This window comes from Cryptomeria japonica, chromosome 11 (genome assembly GCF_030272615.1).
Source record: "Cryptomeria japonica chromosome 11, Sugi_1.0, whole genome shotgun sequence".
Taxonomy (NCBI): Eukaryota; Viridiplantae; Streptophyta; class Pinopsida; order Cupressales; family Cupressaceae; genus Cryptomeria; species Cryptomeria japonica.
The window spans coordinates 187,913,641-187,927,524 of record NC_081415.1 but is presented as its reverse complement, the minus strand read 5'-3'; the positions used below and the strand labels follow the sequence as shown (position 1 = coordinate 187,927,524).

General features: G+C 32.8%; 2 protein-coding genes and 1 long non-coding RNA gene across 3 annotated transcripts; all 3 read left to right on the top strand.

The window, feature by feature from the left end:
* The first annotated feature begins 507 nt into the window (after window positions 1–507).
* Window positions 508–4,352, top strand: LOC131071093 (probable leucine-rich repeat receptor-like protein kinase At1g35710). Its single transcript, XM_059214062.1, has 5 exons — window positions 508–1,013; window positions 1,086–3,229; window positions 3,473–3,604; window positions 3,797–3,980; window positions 4,161–4,352. The coding sequence occupies exons 1-2, from the start codon at window positions 535–537 to the stop codon at window positions 2,221–2,223; spliced, it is 1,617 nt and encodes a 538-aa protein (XP_059070045.1). The 5' UTR covers window positions 508–534; the 3' UTR covers window positions 2,224–3,229; window positions 3,473–3,604; window positions 3,797–3,980; window positions 4,161–4,352.
* A 4,839-nt stretch (window positions 4,353–9,191) lies between these two features.
* Window positions 9,192–11,783, top strand: LOC131068166 (receptor-like protein 19). The gene has a single exon (XM_058003345.2). The coding sequence runs from the start codon at window positions 9,192–9,194 to the stop codon at window positions 11,781–11,783; it is 2,592 nt and encodes an 863-aa protein (XP_057859328.2).
* A 258-nt stretch (window positions 11,784–12,041) lies between these two features.
* LOC131068156 (uncharacterized) lies at window positions 12,042–12,816 on the top strand. Its single transcript, XR_009111948.2, has 3 exons — window positions 12,042–12,177; window positions 12,370–12,553; window positions 12,734–12,816. It is a non-coding gene; the product is annotated as an uncharacterized LOC131068156 (long non-coding RNA).
* Window positions 12,817–13,884: the final 1,068 nt, after the last annotated feature.

The following is a 13,884-nucleotide window of genomic DNA, read 5'->3' as shown; positions in this document are numbered from 1 at the left end:
AATATATTATTATGATCTTCAAATATAAACCTTTACAAATTTAAAAAAATTATATTTAATGAATTCTAAATTGCATATACTCTAACCAAATATTTAGAAAATGTATGTTAAAAACTTAAAATCTATTTTATATCACTAGTTGGATTTACAACCTATTTTTTTTATCTATTTATTAAAAATATGTAAATCTTATTATTAATTAATAGAAGTTTCTTTATATAAAAGATATGGTTACTGAAGATCACATTCTTGAAGTTTCCATATTTTAATCACCTCTAAAGATCACATTCTTGAAGTTTCCATATGTTAATTTGTAGGCATCAAACTAATCATGACCGCTTTTCTGCTTCTCGAGAAAACGCTTTTCTCCGAAACAGCCGAAAGTCGTGAAGTTTAAAATTATTTTAAATTTGCTAAAGACGTTTGGTTAATTGCTAAATCATTGACCCGTTGACCGGCGGGAAGTATAAGAAGAGCCTTTCCCACCCAAACAATAACAAACCACAATCTGCGTTTTCCTGCATCCCAAATAGAATGGCCATCCCTTCACACAAGCTGTTTTTAGTTTTCATGTCTCTTTTGCTTGTCTTCCTTTTCCTCTCTCCACGCTCTTCTTTTTCCCATCCATTACTCTCGACCAGCTGTCTTTCCCATGAATCCCAGGCTCTCCTTCGTTTCAAAGATGCCCTCAATATTTCACTGACTTCATCACGGGTCAATCTGACTTCGTGGGTGAATGGAACAGACTGTTGCACCAACTGGACAGGCATCTCCTGTGACAATCACACCAACCACGTTGTCTCTCTTAACATACACCCTCTCTTTGCTGAAGGCGTGATATCTGAGAGCCTGTGCCAACTTCGTTTTCTCACATCACTCACTATATCTCTTACATCAGGTACTGTCATTCCTCCCTGTTTGAGAAATCTCTCTTATATTCGCTATTTAGATTTATCTGGAAATAGCTTTACTGGGATGATTCCCCCTTTCGTTTGTTCTCTCACCCGTCTTACATATCTTGATCTCTCATCGAATAACTTCAATGGAAGCATGCCCTCCTGCCTTGGCAATCTTTCTTCTTTAACTGAACTTCACCTTTCTTACAACCAGCTTAGTGGAAGCATACCTGCTTCTCTTGGAAGCCTTTCTTCTTTAACTGAACTTGACCTTTCTGTCAACCAGCTTAGTGGAAGCATACCTGCTTCTCTTGGAAGCCTTTCTTCTTTAACTGAACTTTACCTTTTTGCCAACCTGCTTAGTGGAAGCATACCTGCTTCTCTTGGAAGCCTTTCTTCTTTAACTGAACTTTACCTTTTTGCCAACCTGCTTAGTGGAAGCATACCTGCTTCTCTTGGAAGCCTTTCTTCTTTAACTGAACTTCACCTTTCTGACAACCAGCTTAGTGGAAGCATACCCGCTTCTCTTGGAAGCCTTTCTTCTTTAACTGAACTTGACCTTTCTCGCAACCAGCTTAATGGAAGCATACCTGCTTCTCTTGGAAGCCTTTCTTCTTTAACTGAACTTGACCTTTCTCACAACCAGCTTAGTGGAAGCATAACTGCTTCTCTTGGAAGTCTCTCTTTGTTGAGAAACTTATATCTTTCTAACAATGAACTGAGGGGGAACATTCCAGATTCCTTAGGCAATCTTTCTTTACTCCAGGTGTTGGATGGTGTTAGCAATCGTTTCAATGAAACCATCTCTTCTTCCTCACTTCCACCTTCTTTAGTTGTATTAGGCCTGTCACTAAATCACCACCAGTTGATTTCAGAAAATTTCTTTCACAAGCTTACAAGGTTAAGTTCTTTGTCTTTATCTGATTGTGTGCTAAATATTAGCACAATCTGGATTCCATCCTTTCAATTATATGAGTTGTCTTTAATGTCATGTACAATTGATGGTGAATTTCCACCTTGGATCTCAACACAATTCTCACTTGAAAGGTTGGAATTAACAAATGCTAGTCTTGTGGGTGTAATTCCCTCTTGGCTATGGGAAACCAGTCCACTCCGAATATTAAATCTTGCAAACAATTTCTTTAGTGGCAATATTCCTTATAGCCTGGGCAAATTATTTCAACTCCAGTTTTTAAATCTTGCAAACAACAAAATAAGTGGAATGATCCCTGCAAGCTTGTCCAATTGCTCTTCTCTCATTGTCTTAAATTTGGGAAACAACAGTTTGAAGGGAAGCTTACCATATGAATTTAGTAGACTATTGTAATTAAAGTCATTAGTTGTTCATGGTAATATCCTGATTGGATCTTTTCCACCTTCAATATCAAATTGTTCATTTTTACAAGTTCTTGATATTGGGAACAACTTTTTTGGAGGTGAAATGCCACCAACAATTGGAAATTTTTCCGATCTAAGAGTATTGGTGATGAAGAAAAACAATTTTATAGGGAATATTCCTTCAGCCATAGGCCAACTAATACACCTTCAGATCTTGCTCCTTTCTTCCAATCATTTCTCAGGTTTAATTCCACACACAATTGTATCATTGCAAGCAATGACAATAGAAAACCAAAATGGTATTGTATTGTCCACTTTTAATGATGAGCAAACATATCGGGATGGATTGGATATGACTTCAAAAGGCAGGAATGAGCACTACACATATATTCTTTCCACTCTCACAGCCATAGATCTATCAAACAATGAATTGGATGGAGAAGTTGCTTCTGATTTTGGAAAGTTGAAGGGGTTAAGGTTTTTGAACCTTTCAATGAACAATTTGAATGGGACCATTCCAAGTAGTTTGGGAAAAATGGGTCAGCTAGAGTCATTAGACCTTTCAAGAAATAAATTTTCAGGAAAAATCCCTATGGAGTTTACATCTCTTAGCTCTTTAGGTTTCCTAAATTTATCAAACAACCACCTTTCAGGAATTATACCCCAAGGAACACAGATGGGTACATTTGGAGAAACCTCTTATTCAGGAAATTCTAATTTATGGGGGTGTCCCCTACCCAAAAATTGTTCTTGGCCACAATATATTCCTCGTCCTCCTGAAGTTTCAATTAACAAAGAAAAGAAAAACACTAAATATCCTTTGTATGGAATAGCATTAGGATTGTCATATGGAGTAGCATTTGGAGGAATAGTGTCATTGATCTTGATAAAAATGAGTTGGAGAAGAAAATATTTTAGTAAAGTTGATGCAATCCTAAAAATTGTGTTTCCTTGGATGAAGGACTTGACACTATAAAGGGATACATCTATAAAAGGTGAGTTATTTTTTTTTCTTTGAAGTAATTGTCCTTATTTAAAATATTACAAAGTTTGAATTTAAATAGAAATTAGTAGTTAGCTTTCTAGACAAATTCTCATTGGCTATTTTGTCTATTACTTGTGGATTATTTGTACCGCTTTTAAATTTAATAATGTAATTCCCTTTTATTGTTATAAATATGTGTACAAGAATTTACTTTTGCTAAGGCAGGCTTTTTGGTGTATTCTCCTTATTGAAGGCAAAAACACATTACTGGTGGCTTCACCCAACATATTATTGTATATAGTTTGATTGTTACACTAAATCAAGATAAAAGTTGTTCTTTCATAGACGGAGGACCTGGTACTATAAAGGGGTACATCTATAAAAGGTGAGTTATATTTTTCTTCTATGAAGTAATTATCCTTATTTAAAATATTATAATGTTAAAATTTAAATAGAAATTAATAGTTAGCTTTTTAGACAAATTCTCATTGGTTATTTTGTCTATTACTTGTGGATTATTTGTACAACTTCTAAATTTAATAATGAAATCCTTTGATTGTTATAAATATCTATATAGGACTATATTTTTGCTAAGGAAGGCTTTTTGGTGTATTCTCCTTATTGAAGACAAAAACAAAAATAATGGTGGCTTCATCGAGCATATTATTGTATATAGTTTAATTGTTATGATAAATCCATATAAAAATTATGTTTCCATGGATGAAGGACCTGACACTATAAAAAGGATACATCTATAAAAGGTGAGTTATAATTTTTTTCTATGGAGCAATTATCCTTATTTAAAATATTGCAATATTAAAATTTAAATATAAATTAATAGTTATATTTTTAGAAAAAATCTCATTGGTTATTTTGTTTGTTACTTGTCGATTATTTGTACTACTTTTAAATTTAATAATGAAATTTTTTGATTGTTACAGATATGTGTACCAGACTTTTTTTTGCGAAGGAAGGATTTTTGGTGCACTCTCCTTATTGAAGACAAAAACATATTATTGGTGGTTTCACCCAACATATTGTTGTATATAGTTTAATTATTATGCTAAATCAAGATAAAAATTGTGTTTCCATTGATGAAGGACCTGACACTATAAAGGGATACATCTATAAAAGGCGAGTTATTTTTTTTCTATGAAGTAATTATCCTTGTTTAAAATATTACAATGTTAAAATTTAAACAGAAATTAGTAGTTATCTTTTTAGACAAATTTTCATTGGTTATTTTTTCTACTAGTGGATTATTTGTACTACTTTTGAATTTAATAAGGAAGTCCTTTGATTGTTATAAATTTGTGTACATGAAGGCTTTTGGTGTGTTCTCTTTATTGAAGACAAAAACACATTAATTACTTGTGGCTTCACCCAACATATTATTGTATATGGTTTAATTGTTGTGCTAAATTAAGATAAAAATTGTGTTTCCATAGATGACTTGGACTTGACACTATAAACGGATACATCTATAAAAGGTGAGTTATAATTTTTTACTATAAAGTAATTATCCTTATTTAAAATATTACAATGTTAAAATTTAAATGGAAATTAGTAGTTATCTTTTTAGACAAATTTTCATTGGTTATTTTGTCTATTACATGTGGATAATTTGTACCACTTTAAAATTTAATAATGAAATCTTTTGATTGTTACAAACATGTGTACATGACTTGTACAATTTCAGTCGGCCTAGTGGTGGAGAACTTGTTCTTTTAAAAGAGAGGTCACAAGTTCAAATCCCGCAAGGGGGTATGGTATGTACATCTTATCGGCTTCGGCTCATTACCAATTGATAAAAAAAAAATGTGTACATGACTTTTTTTTTGCTAAGGATGGCTTTTTGGTGTATTCTCCTTATTGAAGACAAAGCATATTGTTGGTGGCTTCACCTAGCATATTATTGTACATAGTTTAATTGTTATGATAAATCAAGATTATATAATGTAATGTTTGCAAATATTTAATCTATTGCACATGATTTTGAAATGGCCTACATCTAATAGAAAGCTCGTATATTTACATGAAGAAAGGAATTAAAAAAAAAAAAAATCACTCTGTTCATAAATATGAAAAAAAAATGATTGTGAAAAGCTTGATGTACAACCAATAATCTAGTTCTAAACATTCATATGTAATTAATATGAAAATTCGGAAAAAAAATTAGTTTACGTAAAAGTGATACTTTTCTTCCTTATTTCACAAGATGGGATATATAGTTTTTTTAAAATTTTTTTTAACCTGTTCAGATTATATATTCCTAGGTTCACATTTCTCATTGGCATCATTCTATTCAATGCATTTGTCTACAAAAGTTTAGAATATTTTTGTAGTTTAACACTTCAATCATTGAATGGATTTCTAGTGAATACACTATTTTTTTGAAGTAATTGTTGATCTATATAAAGATCATTATGGATCTATATCACACTTGCATCATAATATTAAGATAACTTTCAATTTGATCTTTCTCGTATTTCCAAAAGTATTAGTGAAAATATATTTGAACAAAAAGTTGCTAGAATCACATATAATCTTTTTAAATGTTTGGAGAAAACTATAAGCTCTACAATGTGTGTAAGTATGCAAGTACCATCTGCTAATGAATTAATTCATTACAAGGTGCTTTCTAATTATACTATATTTTGATTATAGCAACCATTAAATAAATAATAATAATTTAAGTGAACCATAACTATTAAAAAAAAATATTTATGTATTACAATGTTAAAGAAAGCATTAAAAAAAAAGAAAAATGAATAAATAAAAATATTGCATGGTAAATAAATAAAATTATTCAAGTGGTTGAGCTCAAATGATTTTCATGTTAAAATGTTGAATTTGGAATCCCTCAAAAATATCAACATTTCAACATCAATAAGACAAGTTTGTCCCTTAGCTCCCTTGTTTTATGTGCTCATTGCTAATGCCCTTGGATACCATCTACATCATACTAAACAACAAAAAATTATCCATGGCATTTCTCTATCAGGTGATGAAGTGGCTTCAAATTCTCATTTTGTTGATGATATCTTATTATTTTCAAAATTCTCAAGAGGAGCTCAACTAACTCTTGAAATCTTAGACTTATACTATGCTTCTTCTGGCTCTCTAATTTCTCCTAATAAAACTAAATTTTGGATGACTTTAGTTGATCAATCACCCTCTTAGATTCCCTCCCAATGGAAATTCAACTATCATGGTGTGATCTCAAGAAACCTTGGCATCCCATTTATGATAGTAGTCTCCTTGTTTGAAATGTTGAAATGGTTCATGCTCAAATAAAAAAGGAAGATTGAACATTAGTTAAACACATTTCTTTCAATGGTTGGTTCTATTCAAATTGCTAATTAAATTCTCATAGCCAACCATGTCTACATTTCATCTTGTTGGCTCCCTTCGAAAAATAGATATATTTCAACAAACACAATTGATTAGAAGGTTCTTGTGGGGAAGATGGAATAATAAAATGGGACATGCTATTGCTTCATGGTCACATTGTATTCAACCAAAAAGAAAAGCGGGTTAGGAATGATTGACCCCTTTACACAAGGAGTTTTCCTAATTACCAAATGGATTAGAAGAAGTCTTCATGGATCAACACCGTTGAGGTCACTTATTAGACACTGAATTGCTACCACTAGAGCCAACAATGCTTGGAAAGAAGTTGGGTGGAAAGATCAAATCATTATGGCAAGATATTTTAAACCTCAATCTTCTAGAAAAATTTTAAGCATATGGAAAGTGTAGCAGCTTGTGTTTCCTCTTCTTGAATGAAATGAATAAGACCTTAGCCATGAAATGAGCTTATCATCTTCATCTATTTGGTGGAATCAATTGATATGCTTTGATGATCAACTTGCTCTTTGTTTCCAATTACAAAGTAAGAGCTTATTCAAAAAAGGTGTCTTAGAATTTACAGACATTTGGGACTTCACCTCATCTACTTAGAAAAGAGACTTGCAACTTAAACAAGAGTTCAAACTTGTTAGATAGTTCAAATAACCAGAAGACAACTGGGAGGGGGGGTGAATCAGTTGTCTCAGATTACCGGAACCTTAAGCAATTTAAAAATTTAATACCGGAACCCAAAACATTAATACTAGAATGCTTAAACCAAATACCGAAATAGTAGATAAACCAATTAAGCATAAACAATAATCAGAGACTAAATACCATCCACGTGACAATAATATTTGTACGTGGAAAACCCAGTAAAGCGAAAAACCACAGTGGGAAGCCTACCCACAGTCAGATAATACTTTTGTAGTAAGTATGTGAATTACAATTGAGGGGCATGCATTTGCAGGAAGGCCAACAACCTAGAATGCACTGCTCATCACAAAAGGAGTCTCACTGACTACATAGAAATCCAGACTACAATCTGGAAGAATGAATGAACTACAAAGATGGCATCTCCTATACCTGAATACAATTCCGGTTAAGTTCAATACCAGAGGACTAAATCCTCTTACATAAACCCAACTCAATCTCTAATTATCGACCAAATCCTTTGCCTGAATGATATTACATTATTCACACATTACATATCCATATGTCTTTCCTATATACTGATATCATCTACAATGAGATCTTACATCATATATATACAAACCCTTGACCATAAACAATCAGGTCAGCCACCACACAATAAACCAATTACATAATTACAAAACATGTCGGCCTTAGACCAAACAAATAATATCCAACCCATAAGACATCTCAAAAAGACATCGAGAGGTCTAATCCACACGTTACATTAAGTCGGTTCGTAGCTTAGATACACCGAGACCTAATATAGGCCCATACATGCCAAAGCAATAATCCCAATCCACCAAGTCTCGAACATGATCACCATCAGCATCCCGAATCTCCACCAGAAGCCACACTAATACCACTTATGCATATAATCAAAGATCTTCATCAAAGCTCTGCTGATGAAACCCTCGCTGAAACCACAAACCAAGCTTCCAAGCAAACAAGATAGAATCCGATCACTAGAACAAAAAACAATTACCTAAATATGAACATGAGTAAGCCAATTCCATAACCAAAACATACCGGAGCATACCTGATCATGCCGGATCCAAACCAACCAGAAACCACACAACCTAATGGGGCTAGAAGAGTGTCGGTAAAGCATCCAAAACAACTAGTGTTGACATCAGTGACAAAACATCAATGCAACACATAATCAATTCCTTCAAATGGCCAACAATCTCCCCCTTTGGCATTGATGGCAACACTAGATGTGAAAAACATCTAAGTACCAAGAAATACCAAACAAGTCTCCCCCAATGGAAGACAACCAACAATATCCCACTCAACGATATAACAATTAAATTCTGAAACAAAGACCAAACTCCCCATGTGAATGATATCTCTGTAAATCTTCATTTTACACATATATCTCTCCTCGTGATGTATACAAATCCTTAAGTTTTTCACATTAATATCTCTCCCCTTTGACATCAATGCCAAAAATCTGGCAAAAATATAAAAGAAAAAATAAAAATGACTGAAACATAAGGATAATTGCTCCCCCTAAGTAGTATCATCAATACTAGAATGAATAATATCTCTGATAATACATACTGGACTGATGCCAAAAAGCATCAATCGGTTCTTTGTCGAAGGGGCAGAAACCCCTAACCTATCTCTTAGGTACTAAAATGATTCTTTAGACAAAGGTTTAGTGAAAATATCTAAAATCTACTCTTTAGTGTTCACATAAACCAATCTAACTTCACAATCACACCAACCACGTTGTCTCTCTTAACATAGAGCATCTCTTTAGTGAAGGTGTGATATCTGAGAGCCTGTGCCAACTTCGTTTTCTCACATCACTCACTATATTCGGAGTACTCGTCCCTGTTACATCAGGTACTGTCATTCCTCCCTGTTTGAGAAATCTCTCTTATATTCGCTATTTAGATTTATCTCTCAATAGCTTTAGTGGGATGATTCCCCCTTTCGTTTGTTCTCTCACCCGTCTTACATATCTTGATCTCTCATTTAATAACTTCAATGGAAGCATACCCTCCTACCTTGGCAATCTTTCTTCTTTAACTGAACTTTACCTTTCTATCAACCAACTTAGTGGAAGCATACCTACTTCTCTTGGAAGCCTTTCTTCTTTAACTAAACTTGACCTTTCTCTAAACCAGTTTAATGGAAGCATACCCGCTTCTCTTGGAAGCCTTTCTTCTTTAACTGAACTTGACCTTGCTTCCAACCAGCTTAGTGGAAGCATACCCGCTTCTCTTGGAAGCCTTTCTTCTTTAACTAAACTTGACCTTTCTTACAACCCGCTTAGTGGAAGCATACCTGCTTTTCTTGGAAGCCTTTCTTCTTTAACTAAACTTGACCTTTCTCGCAACCAATTTAATGGAAGCATACCCGCTTCTCTTGGAAGCCTTTCTTCTTTAACTGAACTTGACCTTTCTCGCAACCAGCTTAGTGGAAGCATACCTGCTTCTCTTGGAAGCCTTTCTTCTTTAACTGAACTTGACCTTTCTCACAACCAGCTTAATGGAAGCATACCCGCTTCTCTTGGAAGCCTTTCTTCTTTAACTGAACTTGACCTTTATGGCAACCAGCTTAGTGGAAGCATACCTGCTTCTCTTGGAAGCCTTTCTTCTTTAACTGAACTTTACCTTTCTCACAACCAGCTTAGTGGAAGCATACTTGCTTCTCTTGGAAGTCTCTCTTTGTTGAGAAGCTTATATCTTTCTAACAATGAACTGAGGGGGAACATTCCAGATTCCTTAGGCAATCTTTCTTTACTCCAGGTGTTGGATGGTGTTAGGAATCGTTTCAATGAAACCATCTCTTCTTCCTCACTTCCACCTTCTTTAGTTGTATTAGGCCTGTCACTAAATCACCACCAGTTGATTTCAGAAAATTTCTTTCACAAGCTTACAAGGTTAAGTTCTTTGTCTTTATCTGATTGTGTGCTAAATATTAGCACAATCTGGATTCCATCCTTTCAATTATATGAGTTGTCTTTAATGTCATGTACAATTGATAGTGAATTTCCACCTTGGATCTCAACACAATTCTCACTTGAAAGGTTGGAATTAACAAATGCTAGTCTTGTGGGTGTAATTCCCTCTTGGCTATGGGAAACCAGCCCTCAGTTGCAATATTTAAATCTCTCAGGAAATCATCTAGAAGGAAGCCTATCCTCAAATCTTTCAATATGCACACAACTTTCAGAGTTAGATGTGTCAAGAAATGGACTGAGTGGATGCATCCCATCAATATGGCCTTCCAGTATTTCAATATTGTTGCTTAATGACAATTTATTCAGTGGCAAGATTCCTTCAACCCTGGGCAAATTATCTCGACTCCAAATATTAAATCTTGCAAACAATTTATTTAGTGGCAATATTCCTTATAGCCTGGGAAAATTATTTCAACTCCAGTTTTTAAATCTTGCAAACAACAAAATAAGTGGAATGATCCCTGCAAGCATGCCCAATTGCTCTTCTCTCATTGTCTTAAATTTGGGAAACAACAGTTTGAAGGGAAGCTTACCATATGAATTTAGTAGACTAAGCCAATTAATGTCATTAGTTGTTCATGGTAATATCCTGAATGGATCTTTCCCACCTTCAATATCAAATTGTTCATTTTTACGAGTTCTTGATATCGGGAACAACTTTTTTGGAGGTGAAATGCCACCAACAATTGGAAATTTTTCTGTTCTAAGAGTATTGGTGATGAAGAAAAACAATTTTACAAGGAATATTCCTTCAGCCATAGGCCAACTAATATACCTTCAGATTTTGCTCCTTTCTTCCAATCATTTCTCAGGTTTAATTCCACACACAATTGTATCATTGCAAGCAATGCCAATAGAAGACCAAGATGGTATTGTATTGTCCAATTTTTATGATGGGCAAACATATCGGGATGGATTGGATATGACTTCAAAGGGTATAGATGAGCACTACACATATATTCTTTCCACTCTCACAGCCATAGATCTATCAAACAATGAATTGGATGGAGGAATTCCTTTTGATTTTGGGAATTTAAAGGGGTTAAGGTTTGTGAACCTTTCAATGAACAATTTGAATGGGACCATTCCAAGTAGTTTGGGGGAAATGGGCCAGCTAGAGTCATTAGACCTTTCAAGAAATAAATTTTCTGGAAAAATCCCTATGGAGTTTACATCTCTTAGCTCTTTAGGTTTCCTAAATTTATCAAACAACCACGTTTCAGGAAGTATACCCCAAGGAACACAGATGAGTACATTTGGGGAATCCTCTTATTCAGAAAATTCTAATTTATGGGGGTGCCCCCTACCCAAAAATTGTTCTTGGCCACAATATATTCCTCGTCCTCCTGAAGTTTCAATTAACAAAGAAAAGAAAAACACTATATATCCTTTGTATGGAATAGCATTAGGATTGTCATATGGAGTAGCATTTGGAGGAATAGTGTCATTGATCTTGATAAAAATGAGTTGGAGAAAGAAATCTTTCAGTAAAGTTGATGCAATCCTAAAAATTGTGTTTCCTTGGATGAAGGACTTGACACTATAAAAGGATACATCTATTAAAGGTGAGTTATTTTTTTTTCTTTGAAGTAATTGTCCTTATTTAAAATATTACAAAGTTTGAATTTAAATAGAAATTAGTACTTAGCTTTTTAGAAAAATTCTCATTGGTTATTTTGTCTATTACTTGTGGATTATTTGTACTGCTTTTAAATTTAATAATGTAATTTCCTTTTATTGTTATAAATATGTGTACAAGATTTTACTTTTGCTAAGGCAGGCTTTTTGGTGTATTCTCCTTATTGAAGGCAAAAACACATTATTGGTGGCTTCACCCAACATATTATTGTATATAGTTTGATTGTTACGCTAAATCAAGATAAAAATTGTTCTTTCATAGACGGAGGACCTAGTACTATAAAGGGGCACATCTATAAAAGGTGAGTTATATTTTTATTCTATGAAGTAATTATCCTTATTTAAAATATTATAATGTTAAAATTTAAATAGAAATTAATAGTTAGCTTTTTAGACAAATTCTCATTGGTTATTTTGTCTATTACTTGTGGATTATTTGTACAACTTCTAAATTTAATAATGAAATCCTTTGATTGTTATAAATATCTGTATAGGACTATAATTTTGCTAAGGAAGGCTTTTTGGTGTATTCTCCTTATTGAAGACAAAAACAAAAATAATGGTGGCTTCATCAAGCATATTATTGTATATAGTTTAATTGTTATGCTAAATCCATATAAAAATTATGTTTCCATGGATGAAGGACCCGACACTATAAAAAGGATACATCTATAAAAGGTGAGTTATAATTTTTTTCTATGGAGCAATTATCCTTATTTAAAATATTGCAATATTAAAATTTAAATATAAATTAATAGTTATATTTTTAGAAAAATTCTCATTGGTTATTTTGTTTGTTACTTGTCGATTATTTGTACTACTTTTAAATTTAATAATGAAATCTTTTGATTGTTACAGATATGTGTACTAGACTTTTTTTTGCGAAAGAAGGCTTTTTGGTGCACTCTCCTTATTGAAGACAAAAACATATTATTGGTGGTTTCACCCAACATATTGTTGTCTATAGTTTAATTATTATGCTAAATCAAGATAAAATTTGTGTTTCCATAGATGAAGGACCTGACACTATAAAGGGATACATCTATAAAAGGCGAGTTATTTTTTTTCTATGAAGTAATTATCCTTATTTAAAATATTACAATGTTAAAATTTAAACAAAAATTAGTAGTTATCTTTTTAGACAAATTTTCATTGGTTATTTTTTCTACTAGTGGATTACTTGTACTACTTTTGAATTTAATAAGGAAGTCCTTTGATTGTTATAAAGTTGTGTACATGAAGGCTTTTGGTGTGTTCTCTTTATTGAAGACAAAAACGCATTAATTACTTGTGGCTTCACCCAACATATTATTGTATATAGTTTAATTGTTATGCTAAATTAAGATAAAAATTGTGTTTCCATAGATGACTTGGACCTGACACTATAAACGAATACATCTATAAAAGGTGAGTTATAATTTTTTACTATAAAGTAATTATCCTTATTTAAAATATTACAATGTTAAAATTTAAATGGAAATTAGTAGTTATCTTTTTAGACAAATTTTCATTGGTTATTTTGTGTATTACTTGTGGATAATTTGTACTACTTTAAAATTTAATAATGAAATCTTTTGATTGTTATAAACATGTGTACATGACTTGTACAATTTCAGTCGGCCGAGTGGTGGAGAACTTGTTCTCTTAAAAAAGAGGTCACAAGTTCAAATCTCGTAAGGGGGTATGGTATGTACATCTTATTGGCTTCGGCTCATTACCAATTGATAAAAAAAAAATGTGTACATGACTTTTTTTTGCTAAGGATGGCTTTTTGGTGTATTCTCCTTATTGAAGACAAACCATATTATTGGTGGCTTCACCTAGCATATTATTGTACATAGTTTAATTGTTATGATAAATCAAGATTATATAATGTAATGTTTGCAAATATTTAATCTATTGTATAGGATTTTGAAATGGCCTACATCTAATAGAAAGCTCGTATATTTACATGAAGAAAGGAATTTTTTTTAAAAAAAAATCACTTTGTTCATAAATATGAAAAAAAA